General features: G+C 61.5%; 1 protein-coding gene and 1 long non-coding RNA gene across 3 annotated transcripts in view; one reads left to right on the forward strand and one right to left on the reverse strand.

Annotated features, from left to right (window-relative positions):
• ADGRB2 (adhesion G protein-coupled receptor B2) overlaps positions 1–22,995 on the forward strand; it is a 36,648-nt gene extending 13,653 nt beyond the window's left edge. Inside the window, exons 2-29 of one of the 2 annotated variants that reach the window (XM_064589576.1) lie at positions 5,493–5,576; positions 5,829–5,993; positions 7,189–7,353; positions 7,959–8,123; positions 8,205–8,372; positions 8,448–8,549; positions 8,717–8,823; positions 9,616–9,810; positions 9,974–10,042; positions 10,120–10,228; positions 10,565–10,895; positions 11,246–11,351; positions 11,525–11,568; positions 11,812–11,938; positions 12,411–12,514; positions 12,609–12,711; positions 13,406–13,556; positions 13,739–13,808; positions 14,203–14,269; positions 14,418–14,503; positions 14,797–14,895; positions 16,983–17,154; positions 17,440–17,535; positions 17,905–17,944; positions 18,602–19,218; positions 21,498–21,533; positions 21,866–21,961; positions 22,527–22,995. In XM_064589576.1, the coding sequence (XP_064445646.1) occupies positions 5,493–5,576; positions 5,829–5,993; positions 7,189–7,353; positions 7,959–8,123; positions 8,205–8,372; positions 8,448–8,549; positions 8,717–8,823; positions 9,616–9,810; positions 9,974–10,042; positions 10,120–10,228; positions 10,565–10,895; positions 11,246–11,351; positions 11,525–11,568; positions 11,812–11,938; positions 12,411–12,514; positions 12,609–12,711; positions 13,406–13,556; positions 13,739–13,808; positions 14,203–14,269; positions 14,418–14,503; positions 14,797–14,895; positions 16,983–17,154; positions 17,440–17,535; positions 17,905–17,944; positions 18,602–19,218; positions 21,498–21,533; positions 21,866–21,961; positions 22,527–22,712 (3,860 nt within the window). In that variant the 3' untranslated portion in view covers positions 22,713–22,995. Of the gene's footprint in view, positions 1–5,492; positions 5,577–5,828; positions 5,994–7,188; positions 7,354–7,958; positions 8,124–8,204; positions 8,373–8,447; positions 8,550–8,716; positions 8,824–9,615; positions 9,811–9,973; positions 10,043–10,119; positions 10,229–10,564; positions 10,896–11,245; positions 11,352–11,524; positions 11,569–11,811; positions 11,939–12,410; positions 12,515–12,608; positions 12,712–13,405; positions 13,557–13,738; positions 13,809–14,202; positions 14,270–14,417; positions 14,504–14,796; positions 14,896–16,982; positions 17,155–17,439; positions 17,536–17,904; positions 17,945–18,601; positions 19,219–21,497; positions 21,534–21,862; positions 21,962–22,526 lie in introns of both variants that reach the window. The other variant, XM_064589575.1, reaches the window with a different exon arrangement.
• On the reverse strand, positions 8,327–10,623 carry LOC135364205 (uncharacterized). The gene is made up of 3 exons (XR_010411034.1): positions 10,458–10,623; positions 8,990–9,126; positions 8,327–8,520 (listed from the first exon to the last, which is right to left on the reverse strand). It is a non-coding gene; the product is annotated as an uncharacterized LOC135364205 (long non-coding RNA).
• Positions 22,996–23,315: the final 320 nt, after the last annotated feature.

A 23,315-nucleotide genomic window follows, 5' to 3' on the forward strand; every position in this document is an offset into this window, starting at 1 on the left:
ACTGTGTGGGGTTTGGGGGCAGGGTCTGCAGAGCATGGTGTAGCAGGTGTCTGTAGTCTGCTCAAATGGCAGAGAGCCTGAGCCCACCCTATCTGCCAGTCCCGGGGGGGTGGGGCGTGGAACAAGAGTGGCTCCTGTATGACTGGGGTAGGGGTACGCTCAGGGATATCTGGCCTGTGTTTGCTGAATGCCTGTCTTCTGTCTAGCTGTTTGGAGCTAAGCCCTCTGTGCAAGAGGAGCGAGGGAGATTGAGACCCTCCCATAGTGGCCACAAGAGGGACGAGCCCAGAATACTCACAGCTGCAGAGAGCAGCAGCCTAGGGTCTCAGCCACAGAAGGGACCAGCGTAGCCAAACTCCTGTGTGGTCAGCCTAGGAAGGCTTCCTGGAGGAGGCAACATTTAACATGTAGAAGATTTTGGCAGATTGAGGTGGAGGAGGGGCATTCCAAGGGGAGGAGACACCAATTGCAGAGAGGAAAGCATGTAGATAACAAGAAGGAGGTGGCATTCCCTTTCCATGGAGAGCTTATTGTATTTGGACAGTCCATATCTCTTGTTTCATTTAATTCTGAACCTGTGGTAGGGTGTATCATTTCTATTTTCAGTTGGAGATGTTTAAGCTCAGAGAGGTGAGGCCACTTGCCCAAGGGCACACAGCAAGACTGGTGGAATTGGGAATCAAATCTGCATCTGTCTGGCTCTTAAAGCTACGTCCTTCTCACTGGCCTACATGACCTTGCAGTGTGCTTGGCTGCCTGGTGGGGAGAGGAAAACAGGACTGCACAGGTCAGCAGGGGCCAGCGCATGCCGGGCTCTGAGGTTTACACTGGTAGCTATGGGGAGCCGCCAAAGGTTCCTCAGCAGGGGAGGGGGAGTGTGTGTGGTTTGAGCTGGGCTCTCAGAGGATCACTTCGGAGGCTACAGAAGAGAATCAGGCTCTCCGGTGGGGAGTGGGGAGTGGATATGCAAAGAAACGATTAGAAGGTGGTGTTAGAACAGGATAACAGCAGGTGTGAGGGGCTTGGGGGGGGATGGCGAGCAGGTGGGCGGAAATGACTCAAGGTCCCATGGAATTAAGAAAGGCGTCTCTGAGGAGGTCCAAGTTGGACTGCATTTGTTAGAGCCGCGCAGTTCAGTAGGAAGAGCGTGGCCTCCGGAGGAGTCAGGCAGGCCTGGGTTCGAATGTCACTCAGCCTCTCTCGGGCATGCGACCTCGGAGCCGCTGTCCTCATTAGTAACATGGGAGAGCCCATCCTCATGAGGATGAGATGAGGCGAGGTAGGGTGCACGGTGACTGGCAAGTAGGGCTTGTGTAGTAAATGTTACCTTATTCAAAACAAAACAGAACAGTTAGGAGGTCGGCAGGGCTTGAGCAGGGAAGCGGGTTCCAGGCAGTAGGTCTGTCCCGCCCAGGGCGGGCTCCCAGGTGAAAAAGGCGATAGATTGCAGGACTGTGAGCATCCGAGCCCTGGGTCCTCCAAGCTCGTGCTGCTCCCTGGACAAGACACTTGGAAGTTCTGGGGGTGCCCACACCCCCTCCAGAACCTCGTCTTGTCCTGTTGGCTCAGCTGCCTCTTAGACTCCCCCAGTGGTGGGCCCTGAGCCAGATGGGGCCTGCACATGCTATATGCTGAATAAACGTGGTTTCAGTGGGTAACTACTCTGGTCTTACCTATGTTCCTCTCCTTCAGGCAGAACTGCCTTTCATCTGTGGGGGACATGAATTGCTGGCTTACCTTCTGAGGGAAGTGGGGTGGGAATGGAAGGGGGGGCGGTCAGTGTTGGCCCCGTGGCCTTGGGCTTGTCCCCACCCCCCATCTCTGGTCCAGCCCAGGAGGCCTGGAGAGGGACTCAAGAGCTGGGCCTGGGACACGTTCTGATTTTCAAATCGGATGGATTCTAGAAACCACTGACATCACCTCTGGTTCCGTCTTGGGGATGGCCAGCAAAGGGTTGGTGCACAGTTTGTAGAGGCCGTGGAGACCACGGGAAGAGGCGGGGGTCCGCGGCGAGCAGGTCAGACGGCTCTCATCACGTCCGGGTTTGCTGGCCCTCCTGGATGCCAGGCTGACGGCTGGGGGTTGCCACAGACACAGTGAGGGTCTAGACGCAGGCAGGAGCTAGATGAAAGGATTCTCAGCTGGATTTGTGATAGGTTGGGCAGCGTCTGCAGAATGTTTACTAGGACATGGGTGTCAGGATGGGGCCTGGTCTAGGTGGAGGACTGCTGGGCGGAGCTGATCCTCAAGATTTCCAAGGGACCATTTCCGGTGACCCCCATGGGGGGGGGAAGCTAGGAGCGGCGTGTTAGTTGGCGTTTATTGGTATGCCTCTGGACCGGATCCAGGGCCAGTGTTCAGTGTGCTCAGGGAGATGGCTTCCACGGCCTTCTTGCAAAGGGCCCACGAGCCCAGGGAGGTTCAGACGGTCAGAAGGTGGAATCCTCTGTGGCGACAGGGCGCACAGAGGAGGGGACAGCTGACTCTGCCTGAGGGGTGGAAGATGAGGAAGACTTCATAAATGAGAAGCCACGTGAGCTGGATTTTGAAAATCAGGTAGAAGTTCTTGAGGTGGAAAAGGTGGGAAACAAGCAGGTAGAGATTTGAGAAGAAATGGTGGTCCCATTTTGGACGGGCTGACTTTGAGGGCCCCTCATCAGGAGACCTGTTCAGAAGGCAGGAGGCTACACAGGAGCGAAGCCCAGCATGGGGGTGCTGTGGGTAATGCTTCGGGAGCAGCCATTCAGAGGGGCTGAATTAAACCTGGGGGTAGGGGGGACAGGGGGGCGGTGCAGTGGAAACCTGACAAAGCATAGCTGCCCGATGTGGGAAGACAGAGCAGTCAAGGAGACTGGAATGGAGGAGCCAGACAGGTAGGAGGAAACCAGGAGAGTCGGGGAGAGGAGCGCTTCAAGGCAGGAAGAGTCAACAGGACCCCGTGCTGCTGAGGGGTCAAGTGGGACGAAGCTGCAAGCGGCCATAGGATTTAGCAATAAGGAGGGCGCTGATGACTTTGTCAAGAACAGTTTCAGCAGAAAGATGTGGTCAGAAGCCAGACTGCAGTGGATTACCAGGCGAGGTGACATTTGAGCCAGGATGTGAGTGGCAGGTGAGAAACTAGATGCCAGCTGTGGAACACTTATTGATGGGAAGGAGGAGCCGGGGGGACAGTAGCCGGGGGAGGAAGGAGGGCTCCCCCCAGAATGGAGGTCCATTCTTGGGTGGCCATGGGAAGACCATGCTGACCAAATGCTGAGCCAGAGGGTAATGGGTGGAGCCCTCCTAGAAGGTCGGAGGGGGAGAAGCAGGGCCAGGGTGGGCAGGTGGGTGGGTGGGGGGCTGGCCTTTGTAAGAGGGACTGCAGGGAATTTGGGAGTTGGATGTCTGGGGCAAGAAGTCAGGGGCGAGGGTTGCGGGGCCTCCTATGTCACAGCGTTTGCTTTCTCTGTAAAGGAGCTCCTTGCAGAGAGCGAGGGAGCAGAGATGAGCTCAAGGAGAGAGGTCAAGGTCTGGCACAGAGAAGGTGGGGAATGGGGAAGGCGGGGAGCCAGGGAGTGCTGCTGAGAAGCCCCAGGCGCCCAGCGGATATGCAGCCCTGAATCTGTCCTGGTGCCAGTTGGCACAGCTGTGGATTTCTTCAGCAGCCTGGGGGTGGGCGTGGAGAAGGCGGCTTGTCACAAGGCTCCAGGGCTGGGGACTGGCTGAGCGGGTGTGGTGGAAGGGCTGGGTGAAGGGATTCAGGAATGGGCAAGCTTGGCATGAGCACCTTTTCTGTGGTCCTGCTGGAGGCAGGGCCCAAAGTGAGGCCGGGAGGGGTTGCAGATGCCATTTGAAGGGAGGAGGCCCCGGGGAGGGGGCTGAAGGGTGGCAAGTGAGGGTGCAGAAGAGGTGCAGGTTGTGAGGGGAGGGGGAGGTGGTAAAAATAAGCCAGATGGGTCCTGCCTTCTGGAGCATTCACCACATGCCAAGCAGGGTGCCAAGGGCTTCATGGCCCCCCTCTCAGGGAGTCCTCAAGTCAGCCCTCAAGGGAGGGGGTATTCCGAGTACTGTTCTACAGAGGGGAAAACAGAGAGGCAAACACTTGCCCAAGGTCACACAGCTGATCACTGTCCGTGACCCAGTTGGGACATGGGGCACGACTCCAGTTGTCCTGAGCTGGTGGAGAAGTTTTGGGGAGGATGTAGATTGAGTTCTGCGACTAGTGGCTGAAATGGAGGGAGGGGCCCTGGAGTTCATGAGACCAGAAGCTGGGCTGAGTGGCACTTCAGGGCCCCCTGCCCAGCAGGTTTGCTCAAGGTGGCCCTCTTGGCGCCTGGTTGGATAGAGCTTTCTCTCGGACGCAGAGCCCGGACTGGGCCGCAGGGGGCAGAAAGACCATAGCCCTCTTGGGTTCCTTCAAACACCGTGCCTGCTTGGTGCTGACCTGGCTTTCAGATATAGAAGAGGTCCTGGGGCTGGGGGCCATCAGTACCTTCTAGTCCGGGGACAGCATGGGCTGAGTCCTGTCCCCAGTGCTGTTCCCACCTGCCCAGCAGCCCCTACATGGGCTGGGTCTTGCCCCTCTGTGCTCATGTCAGCCCCCATCCGTGCTCCCTAGCCCGTGGGAGAGGGCCTGGATGAGCTCATGTCTGAGCAGGAGGGGCCAGCTTTGGAGAAGGGGAGCTCCCAGCCCCTCCTCCAGCACTGGTGGTGCTTCCAAGGCCTAGACCAGACACATAAATCAGGGTGGTCAGCTGAGAGCCTGCTGAGGCTGAGGCTGAGGCAGCAGCGGCCTCTGGGAACACCTGCTGCTCTCCCAGCCACAGGAGCAGTGGGGAGGAGGGTCTGCGAGGTTGTAGGCACCTGCCCGAGGCCCTGGGGTCTCAGAGGAGTAGCATTCTGACCTGGGCCTCTAGGTCACAGTCCAGTGATGCATGGGGAGCAGAACCCGGGCCTGACACTCAGCCCCTGGCTTGGCATGAATCACGTCCCAGAGGCAGGCGTGGGGGGTGGTCTGTTTGTCAGCCTGAGGAGTCAGTCCCGTGAGGGGAAAGAGCCTGGGCCTCAGGCTTACCAGGCTGTGTGCTCTTGGACAAGTCACTTCCCCTCTCTGGTCCTCAGTGTCCTCATCTTTAAACAGAGACGGTGGTCCCTGCCTCCCAGAGGAGGATTGGAGGAGCTAGGTATGGGTAGCCCATGGCCCAGAAGCCTCCCGGAGCCCGTCGATGTGAGCGGCCACTCCTCTCCAGTCTTCCTCAGTCCAGCTGAGGCAAGAGGAGGAGAAGACGGTTGTAAGGCTGTGGGCGAGTCCTGTGTGGCCTTCTGAGCCTCAGTTTCCTTATCTGTGAAATGATGGTGGTGGGGGAGGGGCAAGGACTTGATGCTCACTCAGCATCGCCTGCAGTTGGTTCCAGACCCTCGGGCTGAGGGAGAGCAAGGCCGCCCTCTCTGCGCCACTGTGGCAGGACAGAGCTGGCCTTTGCTGAGCCCCCGCCACCACCTCCGTGTTCCAGGTGAGGAGCCGGAAGAGGAACCGAAGGTGAAAACCCAGTGGCCAAGGTCTGCAGATGAGCCTGGGCTATACATGGCGCAGACAGGTAACTCGGGCCCGCCTCCCTTCCTCTGCGGCGGGGGCCCGACGGTGTGGCGTCTGGTGGCATGTGTGCTTGGCGTGTGCCCGTCTGTGTCTGTGTCCTAGAGCTCAGTCACATCCCTGCCACGTGAGGCCTGTGGGCAGGGATGGGCGGCCTCCTTCAGAGCCTGTCACTTGGGGTCAGGGTAGGAGGATCCCTAGGAAGCTGAGTGCTTGGGAGGTGCCCCCTGCCGCCGACGCTGTCCCTCTCTCGTAGGCGACCCGGCGGCTGAGGAGTGGTCCCCGTGGAGCGTGTGTTCTCTGACGTGTGGGCAGGGTCTGCAGGTGCGGACCCGCTCCTGCGTGTCCTCCCCCTATGGGACCCTGTGCAGCGGGCCCCTGCGGGAGACCCGGCCCTGCAACAATTCAGCCACCTGCCCAGGTATGCCCATCCTCCCGCCTGCTCTGCCTGCAGGGGTAGGTCCTGCCTGGGACTTGGGCAGGTTCATCTTCCAAAGATGGTGGGTTGCCTCCTTTTTTTTATTCAGCAAACTTGACTGTCCCCCACACCATGCCCAGCCCCACACAGGGCGCTGGGGACACAGATGAATCAGACCAGGGCCCGCACCAGTGGGCTTGGTTCTGGGCCCAGCACTCCCTTGATGCCTGTGTCCCGGTAATCAAGGCTCATCTTTTTACCCCCATTGCCCTCTGTGTTCCCTACACTCTGGCCATACCAGCGCCTCTTGCACTCTCCCATCCCCCAGCATTGGCTTATTCTCATCCTATCCCCACCTTGGCTATTACAATTCAGCCTGCCCTTCAAGATCTAAGACAAATGCCACTTCTTCCTCCTCTTCTTCTTTTTTTTAAATGAAACCTTGCCTGACCATCCCCTCCCTGCTCTGATGCCCCATCCCAGTCCCCAGGGAGCCTCCTCAGTCCAGCATGGAGTACTGAGAATGTGCATGTGCCTGCCTGGGACAGGTGGTCCGCCACGGGGAGGTGGGGGGCCGCTTCAGCCAGTCCTATTCCTTGTTCCCTGAGGGAGTGCAGCGGTGCCTAGACCATGACCAGCTCCTGGCCGTGGACTTAGAGTAGGGCTACCTGGGAAGGGGTCTTGGCACCTGGGGGTGTGGCAAGAGCTTGCAGAAGGCTGGGGCAAAGCTGTGTTCCGGAGTGTGAGCTCTCTGTGTCAGTGTCTGTGTAGAGGTTCATGTCTCTTTGTGTGTCCATGCGCTTGGGGTTGGGACGGGCACTACTCTTGCCTCAGGCCTGTCATGTTGGATTCTTGCTTTGTGTCTGGGGATCGGGAGGGCTGGGATGGGATAGATAGGCTGGGGCAGATCTTGAGCCCTTTCCTGGGCTTTCCTGTGCCCCCAGGAGAGGAGGAGCCCCGGCTCCCCTCCTGGGTCGGTCCTAGTCTCCCTGTCCTGGTGTCCACAGGAGGTATCCTGTGTGAGTTGGGACCGGAAGCCTGTGTCTTCCATTTTCCCCCCAAAGGGCGGAGTCCTGGGGCCCAGTGCAGAGCCAATGAGGAGCTGTCGCAGAGCTGCCGGAGCTCCTGATTGGTGGGCGGATGGGCAGTGGGCGGGGCCAAGGTGCCGCCCAGCCACCGGCCACGTGCTTCCTTGCAGTGCACGGCGTGTGGGAGGAGTGGGGGTCCTGGAGCCTGTGCTCCCGCAGCTGCGGGCGGGGGTCCCGGAGCCGGATGCGGACCTGCGTGCCCCCCCAGCACGGCGGCAAGGCCTGCGAGGGTCCCGAGCTGCAGACTAAGCTCTGCAGTATGGCCGCCTGCCCGGGTCAGTAGCGCCCGTGGGCTTCCAGGCGGGCGCTGCCCAGCCGGGTGGGGGTCGGGAGACCCAGGGGAGGCAGTCAGGTCCAGTGCCCTGCCCTTGGGGGCCCATGAACTTGAACCAAGCATGGGGAGAATGGCAAAGCGTACCTGCCAGCGTGGGAGGTGATGTGGCCAGGCCCAGACTTGGAGTTGGCACACTGTAACCCCAACAAAAGAAGGCTGCCCCTTCCCCTAAGCCCCGAGATACCCTCGCTGTTCATTGCCCTTTGGTGCTCATGGCCAGCCTGGCTGTGAGGGGACACAAATCTGGACTTAAGAGTGGGCAGAGATCCAGAGGTGTCCCTGGGGCCCATTTCCCTTACCAAGAGAGAGCAAGTGCCGCCTCGGTGCTGAGTGGAGAGGTATCCTGCGTTCCTGGAGCTGGTGACAGGCAGGCAGGACCAGGCCCAGGCACCACCTGCTCACTGCAGCCCCCCTTCATCCACCCCTCTCCCGTGGGTCTGGCCCCGTTCAAGTCTGAATGCCTAACAGGCTCTGCCAACTTCCTGCCCCCACTGGTCCCCACAGCCCTTGCTCAACGGCCACCCCTGCTTGTGTCTCCCCATGCAGTGGAAGGCCAGTGGCTAGAATGGGGTCCCTGGGGCCCGTGCTCCACATCCTGTGCCAACGGGACCCAGCAGCGCAGCCGGAAGTGCAGCGTGGCGGGCCCAGCCTGGGCCACGTGTACAGGGGCCCTCACGGACACCCGCGAGTGCAGCAACCTCGAGTGCCCGGGTGAGTACTCCGTGCCGGGGGGGCAGGTGGCAGCCTGGCCCCCAGGGAGCAGCGGGGGCCACTCACACCCTCCTTGTGCAGCCGCAGATGGCAAGTGGGGGCCGTGGAACGCGTGGAGCCTGTGCTCCAAGACGTGCGACACGGGCTGGCAGCGCCGCTTCCGCATGTGCCAGGCCACGGGCGCGCAGGGCTACCCCTGCGAGGGCACCGGAGAGGAGGTGAAGCCTTGCAGCGAGAAGAGGTGTCCAGGTATCGGCCACAGGACGCTAGGGGGTGGAGGGACAAGCCTGTGGGCCTAGCTGAGCCCCTCCACTGTCCCCACAGCCTTCCACGAGATGTGCAGGGACGAGTATGTGATGCTGATGACGTGGAAGAAGGCGGCTGCTGGCGAGATCATCTACAACAAGTGCCCCCCCAATGCCTCAGGTGAGCGGTGGGGTGACTCCCCGAAGCCCCCACCTCCGCCTTTCCTGCTCACTCCCTTCTGCCCCCACCCCCCGCCTGTTTGAGCCTCCGTGCTCAGGCGTGGAGTGAAGTGAGTAGGAGTCCAGCCCCCACACCCAACCCTGTGTCCCGTCTTGTCCCCCCTGCAGGGTCTGCCAGCCGCCGCTGTCTCCTCAGTGCCCAGGGCGTGGCATACTGGGGTCTGCCCAGCTTCGCCCGCTGCATCTCCCACGAGTACCGCTACCTGTACCTGTCAGTGAGTGTGCCCCGCTGGGCTGGGGTGGCACAGGGTCTGTCCCAGGCTCGGGCAGGGGGTGGAGGGAGCTTGCTTCCTGCTCTTGCCCATGTGCCTTGGCATACATATGCTGTGCCCACCTCTGCCTGCCTGTGTCTCTCCTTGCCCAGCACACTCCTACTCATACCTCAGGGCCTGACTCCCAGGTGTCCTCCCTTGTTCCTGGCGCCTCCTTCTGTCGCTCCTCTGGTCCCCCGAGCCTCCCAGTCATGAGGTGTCATGAATGCTCATCGAAATGTCTGTGTCCTGTTAGACTGGGAGCTCCTTAAAGGCAGGGGCGAAGTTGGATTTATTTTTGTGTCCGCAGTGCTCAGCCCAGGGCCTGCTGGGGGAGCTAAGAGGGTTGGCAGTGAATGTGGCCTGTGTGTCGTGCGTGTCTGACTGTTATTTGGTACTTGTGTGTTTGCACTCAGAGCTCGTGTTTGAAAGAGGGAGTGATAGTGAGGGCGCGTTACACTTCGGAGCATGCATGACCACTCAGGGTTGGAGAGGTGCCTTGTCCCTGTGCCATGCTTGTCATCTTTTATGTACACATCTGAGCGCCTCCCTTCTCTAGCTGTTTCTATTTTGGTCTTTTTCAAGTATCTTTAGGTCTTTTTCTTGGACCCTGTCTCCTATGAGCCCCTTTGAGCAGCTCTCGCTGACCTTTTCCCCCTCTTGGATGCAAGCAGTGGGTGGACTGGAGTGGGATGGGCCCGAGGCCGGTCCCAGCTCCTGACCCCGTGGTGACAGCAGCCCACCTGTCGCCTGCAGCTTCGGGAGCACCTGGCCAAAGGGCAGCGCATGCTGGCAGGGGAGGGCATGTCCCAAGTGGTGCGCAGCCTACAGGAGCTGCTGGCCCGGCGCACTTACTATAGCGGGGACCTGCTCTTCTCCGTGGACATTCTAAGGAATGTCACTGACACCTTCAAGAGGGCCACCTATGTGCCCTCCGCTGACGACGTGCAGGTACCGCCCTGCCCCACCAGAAGGAAGGAGGGCACCCTGGACTGCAGTGGGAGGTTGGGCCCCCGTGGCAGAGTCTATGGGGGTGACGTGTGTGATTCTATGGAGGGGGAAGCCACCATCCCTGGGGCTGGGACCTCCTGACACCCACGGCTCTTGCCCCCAGCGCTTCTTCCAGGTGGTAAGCTTCATGGTGGATGCAGAGAACAAGGAAAAGTGGGATGATGCTCAGCAGGTGAGGGGCTGGGCTTCCAGGCCTTCTCCCCCAGGACCCACCCCTGCCTCGGACCCTTATATACTCTCTGTCTCCAGGTATCCCCTGGCTCTGTGCACCTGCTGCGTGTCGTGGAGGACTTCATTCACCTGGTGGGCGATGCCCTCAAGGCCTTCCAGAGCTCTCTGATTGTCACAGACAACCTGGGTACCAGGAGGCAGGCTAGGGAGCGGGGGCTGGATAGGGTAGAACCCAGGCCGCTGTGGGGGAGGGATGGTTTATGAGGGCTCTTCCTATTTTTCTGTCTCTCTGGGTCCTCTCTTTCCCTCATTTAACCCCTTCTTTGTATCTCTGTCCCTGTCTCTTCCCCTCCCCACCCCATCCCCCGGGGTTGTTTCTCTGTGTGCGTGTCTCCCACCCGTGTGTTTGTACCAACCTCGGTGTCTGCGTCTGCCTTCCTGGTGTCTGTCTCTCCCATTTCTGTTTCTTCCCCTGTGACTCTCCCGGCCGCCTCTGTCCCTCTGTCTCTGGTGCGGGTCGCAGTGATCAGCATTCAGCGCGAACCGGTCTCGGCCGTGTCCAGTGACATCACGTTCCCCATGCGCGGCCGCAGGGGCATGAAGGACTGGGTGCGGCACTCGGAGGACCGCCTCTTCCTACCCAAGGAGGTGCTCAGCCTCTCCTCCCCGGGGAAGCCAGCTGCCTCCGGCCCAGTGGGCAGCCCTGGCAGGGGGAGGGGCCCAGGAACCGTGCCCCCTGGCCCCGGCCACTCCCACCAGCGCCTCCTGCCGGCAGACCCCGAGGAGTCATCCTCCTACTTTGTGATCGGTGCTGTGCTCTACCGCACGCTGGGCCTCATCCTGCCGCCCCCCAGGTGAGTCCCCGGGAAGGGTGGATGGGGCCGCCTGGGTGAGAGGAAGAGGACTGAGCCTGTGCTGGCCGCGGGGAGCTCCCTCTGCAGCCTCTTGGACCTCGGGCCCTGTTGCCTGGCTAGGGACACAGGGGCTTCTCAAAGATGTCTGTGCAGCTCCCAGAGGCTTCCCGGGGACCGGGGCTGTTGGACTGAGCTCTAGACCTCACCTGAAGTCCCGGGCCCCACTGACCTCTGGGCTTTTCCCGGGCTGTGGCTCCCTGGTAGCCCCCTGCCCCTGATCCAGAGCGCCTTTGGGGTTCCTGGGCTCTGGGCACCACTGGCAGGAGCTGACCTCAGCACCTGTCCCCCAGACCCCCGCTGGCCGTCACATCCAGGGTGATGACAGTGACTGTGCGGCCCCCCACCCAGCCACCAGCTGAGCCCCTTATCACAGTGGAGCTCTCCTACATCATCAACGTGAGTGGGGACCCAGACAGTAACCCTGGGGTACCCCATTGTGGGCAGCCAAAGGCCTGTCCAATAGCTGGCTGCGCCTCCGGCCTGTGCAGAACCTGCCGCGGCAGGAGGGGTGGTGGTCCGGGGTGGCGAGCTCCCTGCCCCACGCTGTGCTCGTCGCTTCTGCTCCCCAGGGCACCACCGATCCCCACTGCGCCAGCTGGGACTACTCCAGAGCGTGAGTTGGGCTGGGGCTGTGTGTGGGGGGTGCAGTGCTAGCACTCTGTCAGGGGGCTATCTCACCTGGAAGGCGAGGGGGTTCCTTGGGGCTGTCCTCGGCCTGAGGGGTCCAGGGCACATCTGGGGGCTCCCAGCCACCGGGCCTCTTGGGTGTGGCCTCACCCTGGATTTCCTCTGGCACCAGGGGGTGGGGGGCCACGGAGTTGGGCTCGGTATCACTCCACTTCTCCCCTGACTCCAGAGATGCCAGCTCAGGGGACTGGGACACCGAGAGCTGCCAGACGCTGGAGACACAGGCGACGCACACTCGCTGTCAGTGCCAGCACCTGTCCACCTTTGCCGTGCTGGCCCAGCCGCCCAAGGACCTGGTGAGCGGGAGGGAGGTGCCTGGGCTGGGCGGGCGGGGGGCGGCGTGTGTGCTCCCTCCGGGGTTGCCAGGAGCCATCCGTGGTGGTGTCGGCGGGGACCTGGTGATCCCGCACGTGCGTCTGAGCGGGTGCACTCAGGGGGCTGCACACACAAGTCCGTGCCCCCGGGAGGGTGCTCACAGGGATGACGTGTGCCTGGAGACGTGTGGCGGGGGGGTGATTGCATGCGTGTACACACACGTGCGTGTCTGGTTGTGTGTAGTAAAGTGCGGGTGACCGAGCATAAACGCACGTGCACATGTGTGACTGTGTCTGCCCCATGCACACGTGGATGTGATGAGTTTCCCCCTGTGTGTGAGTGTGGGGAAAGGTGTAGGTGCCAGTCGGTGCCAGACAGGGAGTGGGGAGAGGGAGGGCACCCCTGCAGCTGCCGGGCCTGTGACCCGGTGGACCACCTGCTCATCCTCCCTAGACCCTGGAGCTGGCAGGCTCCCCCTCGGTCCCCCTCGTGATCGGCTGTGCCGTGTCCTGCATGGCGCTGCTCACTCTCCTCGCCATCTATGCCGCGTTCTGGAGGTAGGTGGGGCGCTGGGCAGGGTGAGGCAGGGGGTGGCCAGCCAGCCCCGCTTGGGCAGGGCGGCTAGCTCCTCTACCCGCCGTGCCCTCTCAGGTTCATAAAGTCCGAGCGCTCCATCATCTTGTTGAACTTCTGCCTGTCCATCCTGGCGTCCAACGTCCTGATCCTCGTGGGCCAGTCACGGGTGCTGAGCAAGGCAGGTGCAGGTCACGGGCACCAGGGTGAGAGAGGCGTGAAAGGGCTGAGGGCGGAGAGCGTTTGCCGGGGCCGGCGCGCGTGTCTGCACGTCCGTGCCCACGTGGCGGCTGTTTGTATACACCCGAGCCCCGGGTTGGGGGAGGGCACGAGGGGGAAGGAGGGGTGTGCGTGTCCCCGAGTGGTGAGTGTGTGTGTGCCTCTGGGAACACGTATGTGAGCTGAGCTCGCGTGCGCATGCGTCGGGCGTTTGTGGAGCCCGGGCCTCCTTGTGTCTGCGGGAGCCGGAGCGGGGCCTCTCGTGCCGCCTGCCCGCGGATGCCCTCGGCCGGCCGTGCCCTCTGCCCCCTCGGCCGGCTCTACGGTGCCAGCACTATGAAGTGCCAGGGGTGGGGCCCGCCTGGCCGTGACTCGGCAGCCACTCCCATCTGTGCCCCTCCCTGCCAGCCCCGTCTGTGTGTGGGTGGCCTGCCCGCCCGCCTCCCGGATGTCGGGTGCTTTGTGCGTGTCACCGGGCCCGTGTCGTGCTGTGTGTGGGTACAGAAAGGCGGGGGTGCCTGACAGGGCTCTGTGGGGGGGGCGGTGCTCGGGGGGGGGGGCGGCCGTGGCAGCGCCCAGCGGTGGGTGTGGGAAGCCTGGCGCCTCCCACCCTGGTGGCTGCTCGGGGCCACTCCCTCCCTGCCGTCTCCCTGCAGGGTGTATGCACCATGACTGCCGCCTTCTTGCACTTCTTCTTCCTCTCCTCCTTTTGCTGGGTGCTCACGGAGGCCTGGCAGTCCTACCTGGCTGTCATCGGACGGATGCGTACCCGCCTCGTTCGCAAGCGCTTCCTCTGCCTGGGCTGGGGTGAGCAGGGCCCGTGCTGGACTCTGTCGCTGGGCCTTGGGGGCAGGAGCCGCAGGACAGGGTCAGCTTTGGCCCCGGCCCCCGCTCTCTGGACCCAGAGTCAGCTGTGCTGGGGCTGGGAGGATGAGAGGACTCTGGGAACCCACAGCCATCTCACTGTGGCCCCCCCGCTGCTCCTGCAGGTCTGCCGGCCCTGGTGGTGGCTGTGTCTGTCGGCTTTACCCGCACCAAAGGATACGGTACATCCAGCTAGTACGTGGGCCTCCCGTGGCGGGCAGCAGGGGGATTAGTGGACCTGTTTGGGCATCCCACTGGGCATGGGGTCTACTCAGGCTGCAGTCCTGGCCCGTGCCTGCCATGCTTTGGGCAAAATCTTCCCTGTCTCTGAGTCTCTGTTTCCCTGTTTCCCTGACTGTAAAGGGATGTGCTGGGATTGGGGATAATCTTTAAGAGCCATTTAGCTCAGGGATCAGCCTTGTTCGACACCCATGGTGGGCTCAGGGCTGGGTCTTTGTTAGAGGGGAAACTGAGGCTCAGCAGGAGCCCCAGGCTCACTGTCACCCAGCTGGAGGCTCTGCCCCATCGACAGCCCAGGGGGCACTGAGCGGTGGTGTGTCTGATGCCCCCTCTTTTCCCTCCACCCCAGCTGCTGGCTCTCCCTGGAGGGCGGCCTGCTCTATGCCTTTGTGGGCCCTGCAGCTGTCATTGTCCTGGTATGTGCCCCTTTAGCATCCTGGGAAGGGTGTGGCCGTAGGGGCTCCACCTTCTCCCTGCACTCCAGCTCCCACTTGGGGGTTTCCCTGCCAGGAGGGCACCTGGTGATCCTGTCTCTCCCCCCCCCCCCCCGCACTGGGCCCCCAGGTGAATATGCTCATCGGGATCATCGTCTTCAACAAGCTCATGGCACGTGATGGCATCTCGGACAAGTCCAAGAAGCAGAGGGCCGGGTAAGGGGGCTGTGACTTGGCCTTGTGGGAAATAGTGCAGGGAGGGAGGGCCGGGCCTCTTGGAGACTCAGGGCTTGCCGATGCGACCAGGGCTCCCTGACCTTGGTGCATCAAGGGTGCAGGCAAGGTGGGCACCTGGAGTGCTCCGCTGCAGCCCCTCGCCCACCCTAACCCACCTCTTTCTCTCTCGTCTGCCCTCCCCCTCCCACCCCACTTGGGGCTCATGCTGCCCCGTCTCCTCCCGCTTCCCATGTGTCTCCCCCTCCTTCTCCCATGTCTGTGCCGCCCCCGAGGTCGGAGCGGTGCCCCTGGGCCAGCCTGCTCCTCCCCTGCTCAGCGTGTGGAGCGGTCCCCAGCCCCCTGCTCAGCTCAGCCTCGGCCAGGAACGCCATGTTAGTTGTGCCCCCCGGGGGGGAGGGGGTGGGGGCGGGCGGGGGCAAAAGAATGGGGGGCAGTGCCCATGGTTGGGGGGAGGAGGGATATGAGCCCAGTGCCCTGGAAAGCTTGCCCTGCCCTGCCAACTTCCACACACTCTCAAGGGCTTGGCATTGATGTGGCAAAGGGCAACGGGGAGTGAATGTCTGTGCCTCTTGGAAAATGCTGGGTTCCTGTGCCCACCCCTTGCTCCCACCCCTGCCCCCATTCCCAGCTTATGTTTTATCCAGGCACAGCTGCAGAGCCCTCTTTACACCCCCCAACCTACAGAGGCTTTTAGAATCTTAGGCCCTTAGAATTTTTGAGCTCATAGAACCTTAGAAAGATAGAATCTTAGAATAAGACAATCAGAAGCTACGAATGTTAGAATGAGTGAATCATAGTCTTATCATTTGTCATAGAATCTGAGATTTAGAATTTTAGAGGCATTGAATCCCACAATTAATTGGGGGGGCAGAGAATCTCAGCGATTCACCAGCATACCCCCTGGAAGCTGAGGATCCTAAACTCAGAGGCACGGAAGAGCAGATTGAGTGAATGAATGAATCCACAGGGGCCTTGGGCCCAACCGCCCTCCCAGGGCCAGAAACCCATCAGAGCCTCCCTGACCAGTGGGGGTCCAGCTTTGTCTTGCACACCTCCGGGGTCAGGGAGGCTCACTGCTTCTGGAGGCAGCCGGCACCGTCTCTGGGAAGCTGTTTGTGGTAGGAAGCTCCCTCTCCCTCGGGCACCCGTCTGCCTCCCCGATTCAGTCTCTCAGAACTAGCAGTGAAAAGCCTGGGCTTTCGAGGCGACCAGGCTGGGTCTGCATCCCAGCTCTGTCTCTTTCTCCCAGTTGGGCACACTCCAGTTTCCTCATCTGTAAATTGGGATAATAATCCCCATGCCTGTTTACTGGAGTTGTTTTGATCACAGTGTGAACTAATGTATGTAAATTGTTCAGTGTAGGGCCTGGCAGAGGATTGGTGGTTAATCAATGGCAGCTCTTATGACTGTGATTAGGCCCTTTCTGAGTCTTGGCTGCGCCCCCAGGGGCTGTGGAGACCACGGTGCCCGCCCCCTGCCAGGCTGAATAGCCCCCAACTTCTCTTCCTAGGTCAGGTCTTGGCCCCCTGCCCATCTCTCTGCCTTGTCCGGAGCCGTTCCCACCCCTGCCTGACTCTCCTACTGGGGTGCTCACAAGGCAGAGTAGGCTGGGCGTGGCACCTGGCCCAGTAGGGCAAGCCTGCCCTGCTCTACCCACGTGGGCCCTGGCTGGGGAGGGCGGGCTGGCTCTGGGGCCTGGATGCCAGGGCCCATCTGCCTCTTCCCTCGGCCGTCCCTAGTCAAGGAGGTGGGGGATGCGTGGGTTTGGTCATGACCCCAGCTTTTCCGGCCAGCCCCAGCTATGCTCTTTCTGCCCAGGGCTCTGAGTGGGCCCCCCCCCGACCCCCGCCAGGAGCCTGGTACCACCTCCCTGGGGACCTGAGGGGGAAGAGGCTCTGCTGCACCGGGCCTGACCCCATTCCCAAAGATGTGTGCGCTCACGTCCTCCATGCTCTCTGACTGTTAGATCTGTGTGTCGGCCCGTCTCACGCTCTCTCCCCGTGTTTGCCATCTCTCCTTGTGCAGCCCCGTCCCGCCTCTCCTGGAATCTCTGGGGGTGCAGCCCAGGCCTGTGATTCCACGCAGATTGGGGCTGAAACTCACAGCATCTGCATCTGCCTCCCTCCCCGTCTTCTCTCCCATCGGCTCTTTCCACCTTCTCCGTCTTCGTCCCCTGACGCCGCCTCTGGCTCAGCCCCACCCTGTTGGTCCCTCCCACCTCTCCTGGTCCCTGCTCTGGCCCCACTGCCGTTCTCCGCTCTCTGTCTCTGTTCTCTGTCTCTCTGCCTTTGGCTCCTCGGCCTCTGTCTGCTTGGGGACATTGCTGAGGTCTTGGAGTGTGGAGCCCTGCCAGTCTTGGGCAGCTTAAGGGCCCCAGGCCTAGTGCAGGCCTGGATTCATCACCCCCCCCCAGTCCCCTGGGGTGTCACCCTGATGGACCCTCTGCTGCTGTCCTCAGGGCCTCGCTCTGGAGCTCCTGCGTTGTGTTGCCCCTGCTGGCGCTCACCTGGATGTCGGCCGTCCTGGCCATGACAGACCGGCGCTCCGTCCTCTTCCAGGCCCTCTTCGCGGTCTTCAACTCGGCGCAGGGCTTTGTCATCACTGCTGTGCACTGCTTCCTGCGCCGAGAGGTGGGGCTGGGCTTCTCCCGCCCCCTCCCATCCACCTCACCTGGCCGATGGGGAGGAGCCAGGCCCCAGCCGGCCCCCAGCTGGGTGCAGAAGCTGGTGGCCTGGGGCAGCCTTGGCCATGGCCTTCGGGCCTCCTAGGGCTCCTTCTCCCCTCTGACCTTCCCCTACACTGGACGCATTTCTTTCCTTCCACACCCACCTGGGTGCCTGGGGTGGGAGGCACAGCCGGCTGTGGCCAGGGGCCCTGTGGTGGCCTCAGGCCCAGCAGGCACCCGCTGCCCCCAGGTCCAGGACGTGGTGAAGTGCCAGATGGGCGTGTGCCGGGCCGATGAGAGTGAAGACTCCCCTGACTCCTGTAAGAACGGGCAGCTGCAGATCCTGGTGAGTGAGGAGGCCGAGGCAGGGTGTGGTTGGGTTCTGAGTGTGCGCCCCCCCACCCAGTCCTCCTGCCCCAGGCTCATTTTCCCATCCATGGAGGGGATGAGAGACAGGGAGGGGACAGAGCCCGGGTTTGATTCAGGCCCAGTCACTGACAGCTTGGTGGCATCGGGCAAGTCTTTTCCCCTTTCAGTTTTCCTACCTGTCGGGCGAGGCTGGACAAGACCCTGTCTGGGGCCCATCTAGGCTCCTTCGGGCAGTGTGCCAAGGGCAGCCCCTCTGGGTGGCTGGGGAGGGGCCTGAGCCCCCTCCCCCCACCCTGATACATGGATCCTCTCTGTGCCTATCTGCTCTGTCCCTCTCTGCCTATAGTCAGACTTTGAAAAGGATGTGGATCTGGCTTGTCAGACAGGTGAGTCTGCCTGAGAGCTGAGAATGTTCCCCAGGGATGGGCGAGTAGAGCCTCCAGCCCGATCATGGGAGGTCCTGTTAACGGTCTGGTTGTGGGGTTTAGCTGTGGAGTCAGAGAGCCCTAACTTGGAGTCAAAGTTGTGAACACCACTTCCTGTGTGACTTTGGGCAAACAGCTTACTTCTCTGAGCCTTAAATGAATTAGGGGACATCAAATGCCTGGCAGGGTGCTTGGCATAGAGTGGCTGTCACATTATTATATCATTTCCATACTTCTTACCAGAATCTCTTTCCAGTTCTGGCTCCTGGGGAGGAGCTGCTGGACGGGTGGGGGGAAGGGAGGAGCAAGGCCATTTTGACAGCCTTGGGGCTGTGGGGGTCAGAGGTCAGGACCTGCACCAGGAGCTGACCTGTGGGACCTGGGCCTTGGCTTCATCCCTTGCCCTGCCTTGCTATGGGCCTCTGGGCCAGTCTGACCCCTCTTCTTAGCCCATCTGGTGTGTGAGAGAGTGCCTCCCACTTAGCCATCTCTCCGGGACTCAGTTTCCTCTCCTTGGACTCAGTCCAAGCTCAGGGGCTTGGTACCTACCCAGCCTGGGCCAGGGCATCAGGGACTCTTCCTCCTCAGGACTTACCTCTCTCCCACTCCTGCCCTCAGTTCTGTTCAAGGAGGTCAACACTTGCAACCCATCGACCATCACGGGCACACTGTCCCGCCTGTCCCTGGATGAGGACGAGGAGCCCAAGTCCTGCCTCGTGGGTCCCGAGGGCAGCCTCAGCTTCTCACCACTGCCCGGGAATATCCTGGTGCCCATGGCGGCCTCACCAGGGCTGGGGGAGCCACCGCCCCCCCAGGAGGCCAACCCCGTGTACATGTGTGGGGAAGGCGGCCTGCGGCAGCTGGACCTCACATGGCTTCGGCCTGAGCCGGGCTCTGAGGGGGACTACATGGTGCTGCCCCGGCGGACTCTGAGCCTGCAGCCTGGCAGCGGGGGTGGGGCTGGCGAAGAGCCCCCGAGGGCCCGGCCCGAGGGCACCCCTCGGCGGGCTGCCAAGACGCTGGCGCACCCTGAAGGCTACCCCAGCTTCCTGTCTGTGGACCACTCGGGCCTGGGGCTGGGCCCTGCCTATGGGTCTCTACAGAACCCCTACGGAATGACCTTCCAGCCGCCCCCACCGACGCCCAGTGCCCGCCAAGTATCTGAGCCGGGGGAACGCAGCCGGACGATGCCCCGTACTGTGCCAGGCTCCACCATGAAGCTGGGCTCCCTGGAGGTGAGGGGCTGTAGGGCATGGGCTGGGGGCGGGAGGCCTGCCCCCGTATGCCCGAGGTGATGTCTGAGTTGCAGGTGGCAGCTGGGGGGGGGGTGGACAGCCAGCAGTGACGACCCCCCCCCCCAGCGGCCCCTTTGTATGAAGTGGCTGGGAGTGTGACCACCGTGCCTTTCTTCCTCGGTGTGTGTTCCTGCCAATACAAGGGAATCCTGGCTTCTCTGAACTCCTCTGATTGGCTGGGACTCTGTGCCCGCAGAGGACGCACTTTTTGTGCCTTCCCACGTGCTTCAGGGCCTCCTTTGGGGTGACTGGTTAGAATGGGTCTTCCTTGGAGGGGCCTGGTGTTGGATTGTGAGGGAAGCCACACCGGGGGCTGGGAGCCTGGGTCGCTGAATCTGGCACATCTGAATGTGGATCGGGGCCCTACTGATCAGCTGTGAGATCCTGAGTGTCCTCTCTCTCTGAGCCTCAGTTTCCTCGTTTGGGAAGAGGGCAGCCTCTTTGTGGAGTTGTTCCTAGGGTTAATTGAGTGGTATAAAACGTTTGTCTCTGTGTGGAGCAAGTAGAAAGTGCTAGATAACTGGAAATTGATGCTGTTAACATCCCTGAAATCCGCCTCGGGCACTGCCCCCTAGGCCTCTGGTCATTGACCCTCTCTTCCTGAGAAAACACGAGCTCCTTTGTCTCATTGCCTGTGTGTTTTCTGTGGATGTCCCACCTTCTCTCCAGCCTCCTCAGGGAATCACTGGGAACAAGCAGGTGACAAGCAGTAAGCCACTGTAGAACTCCAGAACATTCTAGAACTCTGGGAGGGATGATGGAAGCGCGGATAAGGACAGGGTCAGGAGTCACAGCTCAGACACCGTCAGCTTCTCATGTTTGGCCTCCGACACCTCTCCCCATCCTCCGCACAAAGGAAATTAAGTTAGCAGCTAGAAGTTTGCAAGTTTAGTTTCTCTCCCAAAAATGCTTCTTGAACATTTGGTGCCCGCTCCTGCTGCAGATGGCAGACACAGGAAGGCGTAACAAAGACAAAACGACAGCAGCACCAGGGAGGGGCGCGGTCGGCGTCACGGCAGGTTTTGTTCTGTGGACACCTGCCTGGGGTTGGGCCAGTCTGGGGCTCTGTGTGTGGGAGGTAGCAGTAAATGTGGCGGTGTCTTGAGGGGTCAAGGATACCGTCCAGAATTCTGGTGCAGGCAGCTGCAGTGGAGTGGAGGCGGAGGAGTGGGTTTGGGGCGGGGAATTCGGAGGTTTTTAATTGGGCACAGCTTTGTGTGTGGTGCCTGTGGGCATCAGGGGACAGGAAGGGATGTCCTGCTGCCTCCAGGAGAGATGTGGCCAGAACAGGGAGGGCACACACATGTGCATGGTCAAGGGCAGGAGAAGGTCTAGGGCCGAGCGTGGAGGCCTGGTGCTGGGGAAGCCGGGGATGGCAGGGAGAAGGGGCAGGCAGGGAGGTGGGAGGACCAGGAGGGAGTGGTGTCATGGAGGCCAGTGGTGATGACGTCTGCTGGGCCCGAGACTTAGGAGATCTTAGTTGGTGGTCTTATCCTCCTCCCTGATGTTTCCCCAGTGTAACCCAGCACCGTTGACTTTGCTCTCCTGAGTGCTCCTGGTGCCAACATGTTAAGACTCTAAGACCTCCTCCTTGAACAGCGCTGGACGCTGCATAGGTCAATGGGGCCTTGAATGCGCTCTTGGGCAAACGAGGGCCTGGAGGGGTGCAGAGGCCAGGGAGGCAAGACCTGGTTTGTCAGCAAGGCAGGGTCAAAGGAAGGACTAGAAACCCGAGTCCTTGTGTTTGCAGGGCAAGTGGAAGGTTCCAAGGAGAGGGGCGCCTGTGGCTGGCAGAGGATGGGGCAGCAGGATGGGGCGGAGGGGCAGAGTCCGGGGCACAGAGGAAGGAGGGTCTGCTCTGTGATCCCATGCGGGAATCCATGTCTCTGCGACACTTGGCTTAGGTCGCCTGTCTGCGGTGTGTCTGTGTGCGCGCGCTCCCTGTGAGGGTCTGCCTGCAGGCTCGGGCGTGTGCGGGCCTTGCAGGAGTGGCAGGAATGTGGGCCTGTGGTGGGGTCACGCCTCAGCTCCTCCTCCCCCAGGCCTCTGCCCTGGTCCTCCAACCCCGAGGGCTGCCCTTAAGGATTCCTGGCTCCTGGGCGCGGGCTGGCGGGGAGGTGCGAGGCAGATATTCGGTACCAGAGTTCCTGTCTTGAAAGCCCCCACATGTGCTAAAAAACTTTCTTCTCCTTCACTGTTTCCTTGGTGCTCCCTCCCAGCGAAAGAAGTTACGATATTCAGACCTGGACTTTGAGGTAAGTGGTGTGTGTGTGTGTGTGTGTGTGTGTGTGTGTGTTGGGGGGCATCTGTCTGTGGTGTCTGTTCCCGGAGGGTCCACTCCTGACGGGAGCCAAAGCGCCATTGCAGAGCCTGACCCAAGGACCCCGAGCCTGTGGCTTCCGTGGGGTCTTCACACCATGCCCCCAACCCGAGCCCCAGCCCAGAGCTGGGAAGTCGAGGGAGAGCCAGGCCTTGACCTAGGGGGCCAGCAGCAGGCAGAGATGTGGGGAGCCGGGGCAGGGGTGGGGGTGGCTCATGGTGCCGCCAGTGCGGCCCGCCTCCTCTGACCCCCTGTGGCTCCCAGAAGGTGATGCACACCCGGAAGCGGCACTCGGAACTCTACCACGAGCTCAACCAGAAATTCCACACTTTCGACCGCTACCATAGCCAGTCCACAGCCAAGGTGAGGGCTCCTCCCAAGCACTCCCTGTCCACAGCTCAGGGCCCAACCCGACAAGGGCCCCCCTGGGTCGGACCCTGCCCATGGCCCCCGTTGCAGAGGGAGAAGTGGTGGAATGTGTCCTTGGGTGGGACAACCGAACGGAGCGTGTCTAGCGTAAGTCCCCCGCCTGGGCTGGGTCAGGGTCAGGTGGGCTCTGAGGGGCTTCTTCCCTCCCAGCCCTCCTCCCCTTCCTGGGCAACCTCAGCCTACCTCACCAAGGGCCTACCCATGGCCTGAGTGACATTTCTGGGGCTGCCTGGGAAAGGCGGGCAATGCCAGGGGCTCCGGCAGGATCTTGAGGAGGGTGGGCTGAGAGCAGGCACAACCCCAGGGGCCTCTCGGAGCCCAGGGCTCAGGAACCCAGCTCTGGAGCCGGGCGGATCTGGGTTTGAACTCTGCTCAGGTGCCTGGGTGCTGGGTAACTTGGGGCTTCTCTGGCCCTCTCTGGGCCTCCTTAGCTTGTGCTGTACAGTGGGCGAGGGGGTATTGGCTTATCTCCACGGGTCCTTCCCACTGCCTCCCGCAGGAGAAGCCCAGCCCCGGGGAGCGTCCCGGCTTGTCCCAACAGCGGAGACACCAGAGCTGGGGCACCTTCAAGTCTATGACGTTGGGCTCGCTGCCCCCCAAGCCCCGAGAACGGCTGGGCCTGCACCGAGCAGCCGCCTGGGAGCCCACAGAGCCACCTGATGGTGACTTCCAGACAGAGGTGTGAGTGCCACACCGGACTGCCCACTGCATATAAATATATATATCTCTCTATTTTCACACTCCACTTTGGAACCACTCAGGAGCCAGCGCCCCCTCCCCTCTCCCGAGGGCTGGGCAGGGAGGCGCAGTGGACTCAGCCGGGCTGGGGGAGCCAGACACGGCATGGCCTGGGGGGGCCAGGGCCCTTCCCTGTTTCTCCGAGGCCCCCCATCTTCACCCCAGCTATCTGTCCCTGTCCCCGGGCTGGGGAGGGGGGAGGGAAACTTTGTCGGGAATAAACTTCACTCTGTGGATTTTGCTGCTGAACTCTTTGCTTCCCCCTGGGGGGGAAGGCCCAGCCCTGGAACCCCAACTTTGTTCCTCTGTCTCCTTGGTTCACCTCACTGGGTCTCATCAAATCGTATAATGGGGTCAGGCCCGCCCTGACTGGGAGGGGGCACCTGGGCTCTGACTCTATCTTTGCCCCTGACTCCCTGGGTGACCTTGGGCATATCCTGTCTCCCATCAGGGCCTGGGTGGGATAAGCAGATTGGGAATGTGGAATGGGGACCCCTGGCAGCTGGCCTTACCCCTTGGCTATGATGGTCATTGCCGCTATTCACTGGGA

Source organism: Mirounga angustirostris, unplaced genomic scaffold (assembly GCF_029215605.1).
Source record: "Mirounga angustirostris isolate CCGP_5_RB_7025 unplaced genomic scaffold, mMirAng1.0.hap1 SCAF_4, whole genome shotgun sequence".
NCBI classification, from domain to species: Eukaryota; Metazoa; Chordata; class Mammalia; order Carnivora; family Phocidae; genus Mirounga; species Mirounga angustirostris.